The 20321-nt window shown below is 35.3% G+C and overlaps 1 protein-coding gene and 1 pseudogene across 5 annotated transcripts in view; both read right to left on the reverse strand.

Annotated features, from left to right (window-relative positions):
- Nucleotides 1-10003: 10003 nt before the first annotated feature.
- CACNB4 (calcium voltage-gated channel auxiliary subunit beta 4) overlaps nucleotides 10004-20321 on the reverse strand; it is a 210910-nt gene continuing 200592 nt past the window's right edge. For 2 of the 5 annotated variants that reach the window (XM_006921069.2, XM_006921071.2), the window contains exons 13-14: nucleotides 12923-13108; nucleotides 10442-10704 (exon numbers count right to left, since the gene is read on the reverse strand). In XM_006921069.2, the coding sequence (XP_006921131.1) occupies nucleotides 10444-10704; nucleotides 12923-13108 (447 nt within the window). In that variant the 3' untranslated portion in view covers nucleotides 10442-10443. Of the gene's footprint in view, nucleotides 10705-12922; nucleotides 13109-20321 lie in introns of all 5 variants that reach the window. The other 3 variants (XM_006921070.2, XM_006921068.1, XM_006921072.2) reach the window with 3 other exon arrangements.
- Nucleotides 15945-16063, reverse strand: LOC112470634 (annotated as a pseudogene).

Genomic DNA, 20321 nt, shown 5'->3' on the forward strand with positions numbered 1-20321 from the left:
TTCTGTTGAAGGCTTATTTTGCTTAATATGATTATTTTAAGGTCCATCCACGTTGTCGCAAATGGCAGTATTTCATCTCTTCTTATGGCTGAGTAATATTCCATTGTATATATGTACACGGCTTCTTTAGCCAGTCATCTATTGTAGGACACTTCGGTTGCTTCCATGTCCTGGCCACTGTAAATAATGCTGCTATGAATATCGATGTGCAAATATCTTTTCAAATATGAGTTTTTAAGTCTTTGCAGTAAATACCCAGTAGAGGAATTGCTGGATCATGTAGTAGGTCAATTCTTAGTTTTTTGAAGAACGTCCATACTGCTTCCCATAGTGGCCATACCAATTTGCAGTCCCACCAGCAGTGTATGAGGGTTCCTATTTTTCCGCATCCTCTTCAACATTTGTTATTACTTGTCCTGTTGATTATAGCCATTCTAACAGGTGTGAGATGGTATCTCATTGTGGTTTTGATTTGCATTTCTCTAATAGTTAGCGATGTTGAGCATCTTTTCATATATTCGTTGGCCATTTGTATGTCCTCTAGGGAGAAATGTCTGTTCAGATCCTCTGCCCATTTTTTGATTGGATTGTTTGGGGCTGTTTTTTTGGTTGTCATTGAGTCGTATGAGTTCTTTGTATATTTTGGATATTAGGCCCTTATCAGAGGTGTTGCTTGCAAATATATTTTCCCATTCGGATGGTTGTCTCTTTACCTTGTTGACAGTTTCTTTTGCTGAGTAGAAACTTTAATAAAACTTTTCTTTTCTACTGTTAAAAAAAAAGTTCCCAAGAAATTTCTTCCCAGGAACTCTAGTTAGTTATATAAATAAACATTTTGGTTCCTCTTCTTGTGCTTTTTTAATAAAGTGGACCAACTTAGACAAAATAACTTAAAACTCTAATGGCTATTAAGGAGAACTTTGTTTTAGGTTCACCTTGAGGGGCCTCCCTGAAAGGGAGAATTCCAGACCTCACAGAGACAGCAGAATGCACACTTTGATATACTGAAGCTTCTAAAAGACAAATTGTGTTTAAAATACAGCTCTAAAAGGAATCTAAAAGAAACTTTGGCCATCCAAGTAGATGCTTTAAAATCTCTGTTTCTCCTGAAACCTGAAAAGATACTAAAAGAGTTTAATAACTTTTTGATCAGAAAATTGGCAAAAATGGAAGCTAAAGATTCAGAGCCTATTAAGAATGTTTTAAAGGCCTCCTTCCCTAAGCCAACGTAAGCCAGAATAGAACTAGGTACCCACAGAGAAAGAAGATAATTAGGAAAGGAGAGGTAGATCAACCTACAATGTCACTTAAATTATAACCTAATCTGGGCGGGGTGGGGGGATTGAGAATAACTGTCCTTATTTTACTGATCTTTTTGAAACCAGAAATGGAACTCTAGAGGCAGTTCAAATCCCACCTATCTTTACTATCCTCAATTCCTAAGATTAAAGGAAAAACAATATAGGAAAGAAGGGTTTTTTAAAGCACAAACTGCTGCTCTGGCTCCGAGGCTCCTTGCCAAAGAAAAATGCAAATCATAATTGTCTTCACCACATATATTAATATGAAAAAAGCTTAGCCATCTAAACAAATAAACTTAACTTATTCCAACTGTTATAAATTAGTGGGTTTGTTTGTTTGTTTTTTGTTTTACCTTATTGTACTTTTCTCAGGGCTGAAATTTTAAAAGAAAGCTATCAGGTGTCTGGTTGCATCTGTTTGTGTATGTGTATGTGTGTATACCTCTGGAGGATATTGTTGGAATTGGTTTGTAAAAAGCTCTGTTTGATTGGCTTAAAAGAATTAAGCAGTTATATTAAAATTCTCAAAAATATAATAGAAATCAACCCAAATACTCTTCAGTATCATGTGTTCTGAGAAAATATTGGATATTAAAGCTGGTTTGAGTTTGGTTTGGTTAAGTAGGCATGTCTTTGGTAGAGTTATTACCATTAAGTATAATACTTTTATTCTACCCAAGTTTATTAGTCAAATAAGTTCATCTCTGTTGTAAAATCTGACAGTAAGAAAAATAACTTGGTGTGGTAAAATTTTCATAAGTAACCTAAACATAATTTTTAAGAACAAGTAAAATAAATAGATGTTGATGGGATAAAAAGTTTTGGGGTGAACTTTTCAGCATTATTTATCTTTTATGGTATGTCTACTTAGTTTTCCAAAATCTTTTTGTAACTTGAAACCTTAGGGTTTTGCCAAATTAAATGAAACAATGAGCGAGGTTAAATTCATTGACTAGATCATTTCTAAATAAAATACTGCAACATTAACTATTAAATGATTACCTACTTTTGACTTCTTATTACATAGACACTAAAAGATAAATTTGGATCTGTTAATGAATGTTTTGTGCTTTACTGAGGAATGTTTCTACAAATTATAAAAAGAACTTGTTTCTAGAGATTATGAAATGTATTTATAAATTTACCAATCTAAAGAATGCTAATTGCTTACTTTTAGTTGTCATTAGAAATTGTTTCCTAAGGGTTAAGATTCTTAGTTAATATGAAAGTAAATAATGTGTTTTCAGTAAAAAATAAGGTATGCAAATGTATTTTTGAGGAAATTAAAAGAAAATGGCTTATCCTAGAATAAGTTGGTTATTTCTGAATAAATAAAAAGAGGCAAACTAAGAGGTACAGGAAAGCTGTAGACGCTGTATGAAAAGGAATCGAGGAAAAAAAGTTATGTGTGATCGAGCTGGATAAGACTGAATAAATTTGTTACAAGCGTTTTTAAAAATAAGCTTAATATCAATAGTGTAGTAACTTAAATTTTTCCATCTACTAAAAAAGACAAAGTTTTCTTGGATTATTGGTCTGCTCTTGATAATATGTTATGAAAGTTTTCTGCAGAGAAATCTAAGATTCTGTTTTATCAAAATAATTTTCTGTATTTTATGTCATCTTAATCAGATTTTTCATTATTTAAGAAAACAGGAAAATGTGACTCATAACCAAAAGAAAAATCACTCTACAGAAACAGATCCAGGGACAGGGAAGTTAAGTGATTGTCCCAAGCTCATAACTAGTTAGTGCTGGATGTATACTTTGAACCCAGGCAAGGGTTAGAGCCCACAGTCTAACCACTATGCTAACCTGCATGTTGTATGACAGGACAAACAAGATGTTTCTCTCTGCCGTCCATCTCATTAGTGGAGATGTGCTGATGACGGGAGAGGTGGCTTCAGGCCAGGTCCACAAAATGATTGCAGTGAACTGCAATTCTCTGTTTGGAGTTTTGGATTGTTGGTTGAAATGCCTTGCTTGATAATTGGGGCAACCTTACATAGTACTTTAATAACTGGAGTACCATTCAGTCAACCACTTATTGTATTCCAGACATTGTTTTGTATGCTTCAGATGACTACCAGCTTAAGAGCATTTAATATATGTATTTTTAGATAAAAATACTTTAGAGAGAAGAGTTACAACGAGCTTTAGTTTCCTCATTTGAAATTAGGTCAAATAATCTATGCCCTACCTATTTTCCAGGGCAATCAGATGGATTAAATGTGATAAAGCTTGTGAAATAAATTGGCTGCAGTAAATCACTGTATAATTCTAATGCAGTAATAATAATGAACTGAGTACATGTTTCTTTTGAACTTCTTGTACACTGCAATGAGAGAAAAGTAAAATGCCAATCAAGTCATAGCATGGACAACTGAAAATGAGCACATGAAATTCAAGTCATAAACTATATGCCATTCGTGAAACTCTTGCAGGTACAGAATACCTTTAGAAACATCTGATAATTGCTACATTAATCACTTAGGGGTTTCCTGTGAACAATGAAGTTTATCTAGTTTTATTTTTCTATACTGCAATCAATCCTATTTCACACATATATTGTAATACATTCTATTTCATGTGTGTTTAACTTACAAGTTCTTTCCTAATACTATAGTACTTCTTTGTGATCACTCATAGCACATAGCAGGGTAGTCAGGAAATAGTCATTTGACTGAATCTGTGTTTTGAGGATAAATGTTAAGACTTTCTCTTTTCCTCTAAGAGGTATAATAATATACTTATTGATTTCCAGTATTTCTTCAACATATCTCTAGAATAATATAAAAGAGGTATAACGCTGGTTTCTGTGTTTTTTTTTTCATTTATTATATAAAAGAAAAAATTAATGCAGTTGGTTTGTACACATTGAAATTCCATAAAACAAATCCATAGAAATTAGGATACTATAGGCATGCACTCTGCATTTTCTTTGTTAAATGTTTGGTTCACAAAAATAACAACACATTTTTTTCCTTTAAAGCCACTAAAGCAGAGGGAGAACAAAACATGCAGCACTGTACACATTTGCATAGTATATTTTTACCCAGCATGCCTTGTAGAATGTTACACATTTACCTATATAAGAAAAATAAAAGGGGATAAATTATCAAAATAAATAACTAAAATTTAAAGAAAGGAAAAAATAACTTGACAAAGGTGATATTTTTTTCCCCACTTTGTAGCTGGAGATATAGCAATAGCTTGGGATATCAAAAACCCTCAGGACTGGAGGGGAAATCTTTTTACAGCAATTTGCCATATTTATTTTTAGTATTAGTAAGTTTATGTTTTTCCCTCCCACCACCCCTTCAGAAAAATAGCTAATGGTTTTGACTTATGTTTCAAAATTATATTCTGTACAAAACACATTGAAGAATCTCTAATACTTTTTTGTTGTTGTTGGGACATTTTTATTTATCATTCTGACCTTAGGCTGTGAAAAATATAAAGCATTTCAAACATGTCCAAAATTCAGAGGAGCCCTAAGAGCTCACTTACTGTTACTTTTTTGTAGTTGTGGTTTAAGAAGAAATAAGAACAGTAAATACAGTATGAGTCTTATCACAAAATAAAATTTAATAAGTTTTATGGAAGGGAATAAAGTAAAATAAATTACATCCACAGATTGCAAGGATATGAAGCAAATTGCTGGAAAAGTATTAAGCAGCAAGTTAGAAAGATGATAAATGAAATAAATTTGATAAAACTTAGAACTAAAGCTATATACTTTTTAAAAATACAACTGCCAAATTTAACAGTGGATTTGTTGCAAGTTTGTGCTATAACAAATGTGCTTCTCTCTGCTCAATCTATTTTCATATTATTGGCAAAATATATATCTTTTATAATTTTGTACTGTACAATATATGTTTTTGCTACATTATTTTTCTACTGCTAATGCAGATTAGAAGTAACAACACAGATTTATTTTGGCAATAAAATGCTTTCATTTTAATAATGTCCCAGAAAATATTGTAAGGCATATGAAAAATAGTATGCAACAATATAGCATTAATGATCCTGCATCTTTAATACATCCCTTATGCAGACAGAATTCACACTGATTTCAGTTAAAAGTGTGTGAAAGTGGCATGCAAGTAGGGCAAGCGTGGCCCCTACATAAATGTAGACATAGCCATTTGTTGAGAAATTTAAGTGTTCAAAACACAACTAAGAACACTTACAAAGTGTTGAAAAGCTAGAGGCCAGCTTCTTTTGGTTCTTAGTTCTCATTTTAACTCCTTATAATTTTCAAAAAGTAACCATCAGGGTATTCCCTAAACCACTCGAAATTCATTAGAAACATTTTTTGCCATTTTCTGCAAACATTTTACATATATCAAAAAACAAAGGAAAGTTTTGTATATAACTATTACTCCCCCAAACTCATTGCTATTCGCTATTTATACATTTTTTCATGGTAGGTGGGAGTTACAGCCCTTAGTCAAGATTATCTGATGAGATAGTTTCTAGTCTTCTCACAATGTCCCTCAATTATATGAAGTATTTGGGAATAACTCATCCACAGAGTTAGACAGAGATCATTGCTATAAGAGGATGTATTTCATTTGGGAATGTTTGTTTTATGAAAAGAAGAAAGCTTTAAAAAATAATTTTCAAATGCTGTAGCTCTGTCTGTCCATATAAACCAATTTTCTTGTTTTGACTAACTTGAGAGTTTAAGTCAACAATGAAAACGTTATCCTTGTCTGATAGCTGTTCTATTGACTGGTTTGATCATGATTGTCATTTAAAAGAGCAAGACTGTTGTCTGACCTACAGAAACAGCTTGAGTAAGTAATTAATAAGTTATAGTACTAACAATATTTAAAGGTATGAGAACCTGATGAAACAGGTTTTATTATATGGTTTCCTATAATGTTTTCATTCATATAGTCATTCAAAGATGAGTTTTATATAATTAAAAAGAAAACAACATGCAACGTTGTCATGAAAGGCAAAGACAGAAATAGGAAAGAAATAATGGGTACATTCCTATTTATTTGAAACATTTTATGAAGTTTTTTCAATGGAATGGAAGTTCAAAAGAATGTATATTCTTACCCGGTTCAACAAAATTGAATTTGCAAACCAGCTACACTTAAACATCAAGCCTTTGGATCGACAATCTTTCAGACTTAGAGCTAGATATATTATAACAAATTGCACACAAAGACGATTCCCTTTGCAGTTTGTTTTGTTCCCAATGATGAATGATTTATTAAATTAACCTTCCTCCTAATAAACTGTGAATGAATTCAAAGAAAACTTCACTAACATGGAAGAAATGAAAGGGTGACAAGAGCATTCTGGAAACAGTTTAAAATCTAAAGGGAAGGTATATTTTAATAATTTATGCATTTAGCTTTGCAGCAAGGTTAGCAGTAATAGTAATAAATTTGATCACTACTTATTGAATAGTGATTTTCTCTTTAAAGACAGATTGTCTTCTCTAGAGAAAGAGTAGTATAAATATCAATATATAGGGCAATTTCTATAGTGGCATCACATTTTTATTTTTAGCAAATACCAAAATAAAATTGTAAAACTAAGAAAATACACTAGCATGCAAATTAAGGTTTCCTAGAAACATTCTTAACTGACATCCTGGGTTTCAATAACATTTTATGATATGTTCATTCAAAAAGTTTAAATTTGCAAACCAGCTATTGGCATAATTTTCTTCTCTCCCTCCCTTTCACTGCCCTAGCTTCCTATTATGAATTTTAAGGCCCCCACACAAAAGACAGGTTCAAGTATGCAGGTATGAAAAGAGGTTAACATTCCAAAAATACATTTTGCAAACAACAGCAATAAAAATAAAGTAATTAACAAATTGTTTAAAGGGAACAAATAATTTTCTCAGAATTTGTTTTGTATTTAAAAAGTTCATTTCATTAAGGACTAAGTGCAATGAAACATCATCACATAAGTAAGACTCTTATTAGTAAAGACTATCAGCCTAAATTGTTAATTTCAATATTCTTTCTAATAGAACTGTATAAAGATAAGAGAGAATCATCAGTCATTTATAAACATTTCTCAGTGTTGCATTAAATATTGGAGTAAACAAGATCATATTGTTGATTATAATACTGGAGTCACATTATAGCCTTGAGAATTAACATCCATATCGACAAATTGCATTCCTTTTTTTCCAGGACTACATTTCCACATTGTCAACGAGTCTACACTGTTACATGTTCGATGACTGAAATTACAGAATATGTAACTTACATATTCTGAAATTACATATACTGAAATTACAGAATATGTGGTTTATACTACAAGTTAAAACAGCCTCAAAACATTATGACTTGTTTCTCCTGCTTATCAGTTCTTATTTTTAAATGAAATCAGTTGAAAACAAAAGTATCTGTAGAATATGTATTTTCCAAAGGTGTTTGATGTGCTTGGCAAAAATAAAACTTTTCACTTAGTATATATTTGTTTTTTAGTATCATTTACACAATAAACTCTAAGGCTTAAAAAAAAGGAAAATGCATATCTTTTATTCATTTGGAGAAGATAAACTTATTACAAAAGAGGAAAGAATATGCATACCAAAGTAAAATTTTAAATATATCCATCAAGAAAATATACATTATACCTTTTCCAAAATTGTTAGCTTTTGAATAAGAATGCAAAGCAAAACATATGGACACTTGATGGTAAATGACATATTGGCTTTGTGCACAGATATTGAATGGACCTCTCTATCAGCATGACATGGAAGACTTAGAAACAAGGCTTTGAGAGGCCTTTAGAAACAAGTGATTTTTAAAAGTTGAAAGAAAATGGTAATCTTGCTGACTAGGAAATATATGTAAATGCTGTTACAGCTACCTGCCATAAAATGTAAATATCTTAAAAGTAGTTAAATGACCAGATTGCTAATGCTACTACAGAAAAAGCTGAACAGCTGTCTAGTCTAAATTTATACACTGTGGTGCGTTCTCTGCAATTAAATACTTTAATGCGCACAAACAAGAAACCAGTAAAGCATCTAGAAAAATGTTTTGGCTAATGTTTTCTTTCTCATGCAAATATGTGCTGTACATGTAATAAATATATTTTTGTTTGCTGGAAAATGCTCTTCTGTGCTCTAACAAAGTATTCAATAATGGCAGGTTATATGTTTATTAAAGTGCCTAATGGATACGGCTCTTTTAAATGTCTTACCTGAAAGTTCTGTAAGCTTCACTAGATGACAAAGAATCTCATAAGCCAGCATCACATGTTAACTTTTAGAATTTACTGAGTCCATATTTTTTAATTGTACCAAATGTTTGAGATAACTTACATAATTATAGGCATCCTCATTATCAGCTAAACAGGTTCATAATGGGGTATATGCACAATGAATGCGAGGAGAGGAAATGTGAGAGGTTCAACCATGGGGTTCAAGATATGTATAATTAATCAAGAACATAGAACTTATTTTCATGGTCAGGAAAATTATTTAACTGTTGCATGCTTTGAGACCCTAACTGTTGAAAGGTTTGGGAGGGAAAATAAGATAATAGAAAATGAATTATTATTGTTTTCAAAAAATAAGTTTTATGACATGTACCAGTACAAAAGGATCTTTATGCATGGTTCTATTGGGGCTTTAGAAAAATGCATGCATTATGGACTTTCAGAAACAAGAGCCTTTTCCTAAAGACATTTGTGTATTGTATAAAAGGATCAATTTCAATTATTTCTTGGATCATAGTGAATCTAAGGCTTCCTTGATATATGACAGAAGGTCACCAATTCCATAATTACAGCCAAGGGAAAAACTGTGAAGACTTAATATGTGAAGAGGAGTGTAGATTAGAAATAAGGCAGCTCAATCTCCAAATTCTTTATAATTCTTTGCAATAAAAATGCTATAAGTTTAGTGAACAAATATATTCTGAATCTATGCATTTATTTTTTATCACAAGCGTTTAAATCCATCATTTGTTTTCACATTTTCAATTAATTATTTTGTACAAACACATCCTTCAATATTAAAATTGAGTGGGTCCATGTAAAACTAAAATCCTTAGCATGATTATAAAGAATTTGGTGAAAGGCTAGAACATTCAGATATTCAAAGACAGAGACTGAGTGAAACGATAGAAAGATAATTGTGCTTGGTGGGAAATATGGAACCCATGCTTGCAGCAAGTGGGATAGATGAATTCCCACCTGGACATGTTTAGCTTTGCACTAAGGAGGATCCGTGCCACCTTACTGTTTTGGTTTCAGATTCCTGGATGTGTGTAGTTGTGCTCAGATTGACTAAAGGGGAAACAACACCCTATTATCCATTTCACACAACCAGCTATGCTTGGGCATTGCTTTACTCTTCTCTCTCACTGCTAAAGAAATTTTGAGATTTTTTTGCCAGCTTCAAACGAACTCACAGTAGTGACTAAACAAAAAGCAAAACACTTTGAAACAACAGCTGTGCCAGGAAAGAAAGAAAAATATTAAAATCTGAGGAGACCATATAATTTCTGCATTAATTCGAGATTTTTTTTTTGGCACTATCCATCCATTTGGTAAGTTTGAAAAGCCATTCTGGCAACATTAACATATATTAAAGTGTGTATACATTCCAACTTTAAGTGTAAATTTAGCTTCCAGCAAATAAATACCATAGCTGGTTTTGGCTTCTATTGGTATTGTGATATTCTCATTAATTAGTTTTTTTCTCAGATTTTTAAATTGATTGCAACATGCTTAAGTAGACTTTCTAGTCAATTCACCCAAATTCCAACAGGAATTGGTTTATAAATTGGTTCCAACTGGAACTGGTCATTTGGAATTTCCAGCATGGGAAATTATTTTATATGTGCCTTGATAAGTACCCTAAATTACAAATTGATGTGTCTAAATCTAATGAAGAAAACAAAAGGTACTGTTACGTAAATGTTGCACTTAAAAATATCTATATGATTGGGCATTTAATATCCATCTAGACTTAAGGGCATAATGTACATTTTTTTTTTTTTTTGCCCTTACTTAGCATCAAATGACAGTAGCCCATAAACACAGTAAATACTGTGCTGTGCTTGCCAAGTTAAGATGATTGGTTTATCCTAGCAGTGCTACGGCAAGTTGTCAACAGATGAAATTTTTGTTTGTTTCTGCATACTCAAAGCCTATGTCGGGAGTCATGGCTATATCCCCCAGGTGATCCTCGGTTTCTATGGGGTTTGTAAGTGTCCTGGTATGTGTCAGGGTAATCTTCTTCCACAAGAGGATAATGATCTCGGCTATGCTGGGAACTGGAAGACAAGCGGTTCCTACTCTTCCGAGCCCTTTCATTGTGATAATTTTCATCAGAGGTCATTAGACTTCGTCTTTCAATTGGAGAGTTCTCTGTGGAGTGGTTGCTGTGCCTCATACGCTGACTCTAAAAATATCAGATAGTTTATTGATTAAATGATATCAGCTTCTTCATTTAGAACACGTAAATGTATGTACAACAGTAGTACCTGTACAATAAGATGCTGAATATATGACTTAAAGCATTTTGATGCACAAACAATCCGCTTAAAATACCTGATCTTATTTATTTGGGACATAACATGCAAAGATGCCAAAGTGCTGATAGCTTATGAATTTAATTACATGATGCTGCATGATTAGGTTTTCTATTAAAAATATGGAATTGAAAGTTAACTGCTGAATGGAACTTAATATATTTAGGAAGGCCTAATAACTCCACTTCCATTGCAAAGATGAGGATTATTTTATTATTAGGAAATAACTTAAAGTTCAGAATAGCATCTATTATTTCTCTCTTAAACTAATAAAGTCTTTCAGTCACACACTTCACCTTTAACTAGCTGAATGTTCCTCATACCTTTTAAAAATATTTTAATGCAATTATAGTTCATGCTGCCCATAAAATAGTGCATTTATATCTGCATCCTATACAAATGTAAGACCCTCAGCGATATTCTTTCCAAAGGAGTATACAACAATTATGGAGCCAACTAATTGATACATTTGTAAATCTTGCTTCCTCAACTGAATTGCCCTGCAAAAATAATCTTCAAATATAAACTAAATTCCTCTAATACCATTAACTGAAATTAATATCTTCAGGCACTTATTTAATGGCTCAGAAACTGTTATTCAGCATTTTTCTTCAAATCACAGGAAAACACATATTATAGCTGTGTCTACCTGCTTAGGTGGGTCACCTCAGTTAAGAAACAGGATCCTGATAAAACCAAGGACCCAGATACATTTTCTCTAAAGGACACTCACCTTCACACAGAAGGAAACTCATTCAACAGTCACAGCCTGTGCCTTTAACCTCAGCCCAGGGTCTAACTATTAAATTCCATGGTTACTAGGAGAAATAGGCCACGGATAAAGGGCACTACATTGACTCAAATGGAACTAGGAGAACCACTCTAGGCAATATCTTCAAGATGATGAGTCAAGAGTGTGGCATTCATAAACAAAGGGCAACATTTCATTTGTAGGTACATTATGGCATCATATTGCTTCATGCATCCAGTTCTCATCCCACAATGTACAATTCGGAGTCAACCCAAACTAGTCAGTGGAAATTCCACGTTCGGATCAGCACACAGGCAGTGAAACAAGGCAAGAAATAGACCTGGTGCATTCACGTATGTTGTATACAGTATATATGTATATTGTACAGTAGCACATTTTCCATGTTCATTTCCAGCCTTGAAAGCTATTCATTTATATGGCAGTTTCTCTGCTTACAAAGATGCAATTTTGTAGCAGAGTAATACAGTTACAATAACATTTCAAAGAGTGCCGTTTATCTCAGAGTTAACTCTACATGATCTTCAATTATGACTATTATAACCCACTAATACAAAACTAATCATGATGCAAGAGGGCTCGATTGACTACCTGTTTCTCAGTCAGCTGGGAGTTTGGCCACATTCCAGCAGCTGTTTGATAAGTGGTAAGTAATAATTGATATAGAAAGGCATGAATCACTTTGTATCATAATGCCGCTGGCTCCCCACATCTAGCTCTGAGAACAGCACCAGAACAGCAGAAGAGAGTACCTGTATTTGTCCTCAGCTTCCTTAAAGGACACTTGTCATAGCTGCTGACCAAAATGGGCCCCCACACACACCCAAGAAAACTCAGGTATCTGTCACTGTTTCCGAACAGAGCAGCTCTACTCGTGTGCACATTCTGTATTGGGCAAGCTAGGGGACCCAGCAGCCTGGGGGCAGGATTAGTTAAGGGCAGTCAAGGGTCCACCAATCCCAAACTATCTTACTTAGCTTGCCATGGTGCCTGACACTGCCACTATTGTATAATCCTTAAGAAGTGACATGGATACTTGCACTGTTAAGTTTCCTGGCAAAGTCTACACAGAGAAATTAACTTATCTAAGTAAAAGTCATTGTAAATTAACATAGAGCAAAGTTCTAAGAAAAGGGCCACTCTCTGGATACCTTTGTCTAGGGCAGATCACGATTAAGTAATATTTTAGATTTTTAAAAATATAATGCCCACACATGTTTCCCTCTTCAGATTAAGGGCAATTCCAATCTCTATCCCAAACCAGTTCTCTATGGAACCTTAAAGGAAGGTTACAAAGCACGAGTGGAAAGTGACAATACCTGTAACCCAGAAATTGCCGTGGGATAGGGTGAGAGTGCTGTTGAGCCCAAATTCCTTCCAAGCAGCGGGGTCATGGGGGTGCTACTGGTTGTGTGGGTGGCACGCCAGTATGCCTCGAGATATTCTCCCAGGTGCTCGCATGCATCCTCCAGCTGGTTTTCATCCAATATAACATCAAACATTTCCTGCAGATGATAAGAAAAATCCATTTTATCTATACTTTATGTTTTAGGCAATGAAACCTATAATTCCACTTAATGAAGACAATAGCATTTCTAATGCCTAGTGGCAAACATCAGACCTGTGGGGCTACACTGGCATTTTCTAAAGTCAGGTGAGAGCTGTGCAGTTAACCACATGCAGACTTGGAACTGACATGACAATGGAGTGCTCATTCAATAGTTAGATTTTTTCATTATGTGGGGAAAAGATAAGGTAAGTACAGAAGTGTTTTAAGTAGAATACAGTGAAAAGACAATGTATTCACACCTTTATCCATATATCCCTATAGAGTTGAACCATACTTACTTCAAAATATGAGAGAAGCAATTAATGATACTGGAAGAGGAGTTCTAAAAATGTTTTGGGCAATGACCATATCATTGGAATAAGCATTTCATCTCCCCCCAAGTAACTATGTTGAAGGAAATAACATTAACTTAGATATTTTCAGAATGTTTGTGAAAATGATGTTATCCATCTCATGATAAAACAATATAGAAAGGTTTAGGATTCACAATAGAAAACCATATTACAGTGATTTCTGCAAACAGAATATCATTGTGTGAAATGTGTGTGATGGTTTAAAAAGGACAAGAACCAGGAGTATTTAATTGTGGGAGGAAAAGGGTGTCACACCAGAAGTATTTGGTGTCCATGTTTCTATCAATAACAACTTCATCTGGTCTATAATCAGGAAATATTCTTCTGCCCAAAGTGGCCCCTCTCTCTTTGAACTGTGGTGCAGGAACACAGACAGGATATTCCTAGGACAAAGATTCCCTGAAGGGACAGCCAGAAACCATGGCATCGCACAGAAAAAAGCTATTCCTTAGGTAAGCGAAAACACACCCCCAACTATCAACAGCTGGATCCACACATTCTCTCCCTTCACTACCTCCACCATCACCCACTTGCTTCTGTGAACTCTTTTTTTACCAAAATAAGAACCTCCCAGTAGCGAATCAAATGCAGGGTTACTGCCATCAGCACTAACATGGGGGCTGGTTTGTAGGTTAATGGCAACTGGATGATTTTGAGTTTGTGGTGGGTCAGCTGACTCACTCATCAGTGTGAAGTCGTCCTGAAGCAGAAGTCACTATGGAAACAGTCTCTCCCCCAACATTTGCTATTTGAATGTTTTCATCCTATCAGTCATTACTGAGCATTTTGACTCTAATTTGCAAGGCAGTTTGAAAGTCCTTGGAGCAGTGAGAAATGTTTAGTAACTAGGAAAAGAATAAGGTGACTTCAGTCCAAAACTCAGCCAGTTCAACTCATGTAGAAACCTTTCCCCAATAAGAATGTTTATTAGTAGATTTCAGATGGTTTTCTGCATATTTTATTAATTCATTGAATATTTACTCAGTACCTTTTAGGCATTTTGACAAATAAAACAGACATCATCCTTATATTCAAGATGCCCTGCAGTCTAGTAAGAGAGACAAGTATTAAAATCCATACTTATTTACGTCACACTGGGACTTTAATTCAGAACAATAAAGAAACTGAGTCAGTTAATATTGGAGCTGTAGCTTCAAGTTCTGGATTTAGAATGAGAGACATGTGAGAGTTGAATTTAAGAGGTATGAGAAATTATGAGTAAGTCAATGAAGAGACCAGACGCTCCATGAGAGATCAGGGAAAACAGCTAATTCCTACAGTTCTGTGAATATATTTCCTTTCAATAAATCCCTTTGTCCACCAAAGTAACTCGAGAGAGTTTCCTGTCTCTTGCAATTCAAAATCCGCCCCCTCCCCCACATTAATGTCAAGTTTCAACAGTTACAAATACGGAATCTAAGAATTGTCCATAACGCTCTGATATAAACGTTGCATTCTCTGACAGCACTGCAGTGCTGACTTGAGTGCGACAAGAACAGCCCTATCCCAAAGAGCATCCACAGACTCAGACAGCTGACAGGGGAAGAGGAAAGAGGAAACTGGCCACCACTGAAACAAAGAACCATCTGTCAGCCACTCCAGGCTAAAATTGTTCCCAAATTCTAGACTGTATGTTGTTTGGAGTCAGCTATTTATATAATTTTATTTATATTAACTATATAATTCAATTACATAGGCCTCATTTTATAATACGAGTTCTCACCAATGTGTAGTCTCGACAAGTCATTTTCTTTCTTTCATGAAGTCTTAAATTAAAGAACTCTCCAGGGACACCTGGACAGAGGGTCCTGGCAATCACAGCCAGATTGCAAAGCCCAGAAAGGGCAAAAACAGATGAACAGCCCCCATTAAGAATGTTATTTGTCGTGGCGTGGGGGGAGAAGAATGTTATTTGAATGAGGTTTATATTTACTTGACTGTCCCACAATTTCACTGTTATGGCTGCAGACACAATTCAGCATACACTTCATTACAAGTAATTTTAATAAAGTACTTATCTTTGCTAATGGATAGATGTATGTATCAGCATACGGCTGTTTGCTTAAGCTTCAATCATTTCTAGGAAACTACCGCCACTGCTAAAAAGACAGCTACATGATGGAAGATGATTTGAAACTGCTTTTAGGCTTTCGAAAGCACAGGAGAAAGCAAATTTCAGCTTCTGAATGAAATACAGATATATATGACTTATTTTCAACGAAGAAGAATTTCACAGCCAGTATATCTGTGACAATTTTTCTTTTGAACTGTTTAGGAAAAAATACAGCTGATTAGACTAGAGTATTTTTTGTTTTTGTTTTTGTTTTAGGCGAAGCAACCCTTGGTTGACCTCACAGATTGCAAAGACCTTGTCAGTTTACAATCCCTTATTTTTTATTTATTTATTTTTATTTTTTACGCCTACAGCACCTGGTCTTCCTAGGTGTTCTCCCATCCAAGTAGTAACCAGGCCCGACCCTGCTTAGCTTCCGAGATCAGACGGGATTGGGCTTGTTCAGGGTGGCATGGCATTAGGCATAGAGTGCTGGAAATGAATATAATGGGGAAAACATTTTTTTTAATTATACATGAACTTCAGAGAGAAGCAGCCCAATAGATTATGTAAACCAGCTTTGCCAATTTTTCACAAATTTAAAGGTTCAAGTCTAGTTAGTTCCATACTGTGCAGTGCGTGAGGCGTCTAGCGTGAGATACAGATTTGGAGAACTATCAAATCAGCAGAAGAGGGTGCAGGTAATGGGGCAGTCACAGGCTGTGAACAGTTACCCACTAAGGATATTATGCCCTTGGTGACTGCCGGAGATAAGGGTAAGACTGAGCTGTGTTCAAAGCACTGCCACAGTGAATGCCTCTACGTTGGGACACTTTCTTCAGCTGAGGTGGGCAAAAATAACGCAGCTGCTGAAGTACGTTAATGGTGAACAGAGGGGTCAAAACAAACTATAAGGAAACCAACCCCTTTTTGGATAAGCTCTTTCAGGAAAATTAAAGACTAAAGCATTAGAAATATTAAGAGTGGAAAAACATGCCTCTAGCTTATCCAGTGGTTCAGAGCATGAAGATGACAGGGAAGAAAGAAAGTGAAAGAGTGAAGTTGGGAAAAGAAAAATGAAAATGAAGATCTGCAATATCTTTTTAAAAAACCGGAAGTATTTAACAATCTGTCTAGTTCTCCATTCAAAGAGTATCACAAACTTTCCAAGGGAAAGCACCTGAATTAGGGCAACCAACTGTTGTGGTTTGCCCAGGACTGAGTGTTTCTGGGTACTTGAGACTATCAGTGCCAAAATCTGGAAAATCCGGGAAGAATTGGAATGTCGGTCACCTTGGTTTTTACAGAAGATAGAGCACTTTTCAGTTCCCACATTGAGGATTGGAGCAGGTTCCACTTACTAATTTTACATTCTTTTGGGAGGGAAGCTATAGAGAGGTAGTGGGCAAGTCTTTCCATTTTATGACTATAAAATAATTCTACCATAGAGGGGAAGACTCTCATTAAAATCAACATAAATATGTTTTATCATGGAAGTTGTTATTGAACATTTTAAATAAAAAGTTTATAAAACTTAGAAATTAATTTTGTAGTTTAATTTTATTTTTTTTTTAAATTTGGTACATTACTGAATATTATCTAGCCAGGAAATTAAATATATAAAAACTCTCCTACAGTATATACACTGCATTACATTTACTTGTTGTACATAGATAAAATCTCATATGGGGCATCTTTCCTATTTCTAAGTGGAAACAAAGAAATAATGGGGGTGAAAATACCTTTATTTCATTGCTATTGGAAAATAAAGATCCTGAATCTGCCACCATTTAAAAAAATGACTAGCAAACATCATTCAGTTAAAAAAAAAAAGAAGGCTGAATGGCAAACATGTAATGTTAATTATAAAATAACCAACCAATGTTTCTTTTATATCAAAACTGCATTCTTTATATTGTTAAAGCTTTTGAAGTCCTGAGTACTTAACTCACTGGCCAACTAGTGATAGGAAACTAGACAATATATTAAAGGGGTTTTGTAAGATTTAAGAAGTGTTATGGGGATAAAGGAAAGCCAATCAATATTATGGGGCTCTAGCAGTTAGTCTCAGACACATTTTGCACTTTAACGAGCTACAACTGGAAAGACAATCAGAATTCTTGCCACTAATTGGTGGGGAAAAACACGAAGGCAGAGAATATCAGTGACTTTGATCCCTTCTGGTTTCTTTTAATAATCTGTGACATTCATTCTGAACTCAACCACATTTTCCTCACCACACTCCTCCATCCTGTTCATCCTTATTCCCTCCATCCTTATCCTTTAAAGGTTATAAAAAGATCTAGCAGTGTTGTTGTCTGTAGAAAAGGCACCCAGTTCTTTTAAGTTTATATGAATCAAATGCTGTAAATCAACATTGGTGGCAGCCCATCATCCCTAACTCTGCATATCCAAGTTGGGTGGCTGCAGGCCCTGTGGCAGGAGTCGTCTCTTTTAGGCTGAGAAAAACCAGATCTCATGCGGCCTTGTTTCATGAAGGAAGCATCTGAAATCGCTTACTCTCTTTCAAAAGCGATAGTATGAATTCAACTACGAACATCCAGAGGCTCTGTAACAATGAATGCACCAATGGGAGCTGTCCTTCAAGTAGATGGGTGAATCCACATGATTCTAAATAATTTAAATGAAATGACAGTGGAAAAGGGCAGTGGAAAATTTCTACCGTGATAGCAATACGATCAAGGATACTGGGCACTATCATTCACTTCGGAGTTCTTATGTTTAATAGAATAAATCTGAGTCCATCTGGCAATGGAAAATAGAGGGGATAGAAGAGAACTACTATGGTTACTGTAATGTTAGAGGTTTGCAAGACTCTGTGGAGGAAACAAGTTCCCTTTTGCAGAGAGAGGGATCAATGTCATTTTACACACACACAAGAACAAAAGACACAGCTCAGAGAGTCTGAGGGTCAACTTTTAGTAACACTAACCAGCTTGTAACTAAGTAGGATTAAGAATTACATTTCATTTATATATTCAATTGTCTGCCTATCTGCTTTTCTCACCATGCATTATGTAGCTCTCATTACCACAGTACTGGGGCAATCTGAACTCTGGCCTTCTTAAAATGTACTATTTTCAAATTCTCTGAAAAGGAAATGGGTACAAGTACCTGGTAGAAGCCAAATGAAATCTAATAATATAGATGTATATTATAAATACAAATTCAGGCTGGTCATATAAAAAAGCATATGTGAAATGGGCTCATGGGCCCTAATCTCACAGACCCTTTTCTGTCTTCATCCCATCTTTTCTTCTGTGAATCCAGAGAGGGCAATGAAGGAAAGTCCTCCCTCTTCCAGAGCAGAGGTATGCAGGAGCCCATCCTCCCAGCTTACTTTTCTGTCTGTGGCAGATTTAAAATGGCCACAGAGTTTTTGACACTTCCTGCGTAGAGATGGAGGGTATGTCCCCCCTCCTTGAATCTGAACAGCCTCTGAGACTCCTTCTACTAGCAGAATTCTGTGGATATGGCTAAGCCCAGTATCTAAGCTCAAGAGATTGAAATACTTGTTCCTGGAACCCTGAGAGCTGTCCTGTAAGAAGCACTGATCCCTGCTGGAGAGATGCCATGGGAAGACACAGAGAGGGAGAAGGGCTGGCTGAGCCCAGCCTTCCAGCTCTCCATGCTAAGGGGCCAGGTCAGCCACCAGCTGAATCCCACCAACTGGGCATAGTTTGAAGTCATTAAGTTTTAGGGTAATTTTTTTGCACAGTAATAGATATCTAGAACCTTGTCCTAGAACATGGGTGGCAATTTTGGCGGGCTAGCTTTATCGAGCCTTCCTCCTACTCCAAAAACGAAGTTTGACTAGACCATTCCCATTCATTTACTCATTGTCTATGCTGCTTTCCTGCAATAAAAGCAGTGTTGAGTAGTTTTGTGAAGAAGACCAAACGGCCCACAAAGCCTAAAAATATTTACTATCTGGCCCTTCACTGAAAAGTTGAAGGGCCCTCTTTTAGAAGATGCCTTACCTATGAAATTGAAGGAGAGCAGAGTTTGCCACACCCAAATATGTCTTTTTGGCATACTTATTATTTTAAGCTGATTATTTTTAAGAAACAACAGTCTCAGGAATAACCTATGACCTTCTCCCTAACTGCCTACGAGGATTTAGATAGAGGATCTGCACCAGGAAGGGAGCTATCATCATAGACAGCCATAGTTTAATATGAATTAGGTGTGCTGGACAAGGAGGCACCTAGCAAGGCATGGGACCCATTGTTAAAGATGGCCCAGCAAACATTTGTTTATAAACCATTGGCTTTTCCGTCTCCACGTGAATTGCCTTCCTATCCTTTGAAGTCCTAAACCACAACCCCTCTTTGTCTTAAGCTTAAAATGGCATAAACTTTAACTGCCAGATTTGTCCTTGGGTCTTATATTCTTAGGGTACCTCTGTATGTACATACATAATTAAATTTGGTTATTTTCTCCTGTGACTCTGTCTCATGTCAATTTGATTATTAGACCAGTCAGAAAAAGTAAGAGGGGAAAAAGAGGAAATTTCTTCTCCCCCACAAAACCCCTAATTCTTTCTCTAGGAGAATACACGATAACCAAACTGTTGCCATTCACTATCTACAGTCTTGCTAAAAGAGAACAGAGATTTTACGCTGGCTTTGGCGAGGGCAAATGACATTTAAAAAGCCAGTTCATCTCTCTTGGTCTCAGTTCCTTCATTTGTAAAATGAGGAGATTCAACTGGATCAGTC

The sequence above is a fragment of the Pteropus alecto genome, unplaced genomic scaffold (assembly GCF_000325575.1).
Source record: "Pteropus alecto unplaced genomic scaffold, ASM32557v1 scaffold3, whole genome shotgun sequence".
Lineage (NCBI taxonomy): Eukaryota > Metazoa > Chordata > Mammalia > Chiroptera > Pteropodidae > Pteropus > Pteropus alecto.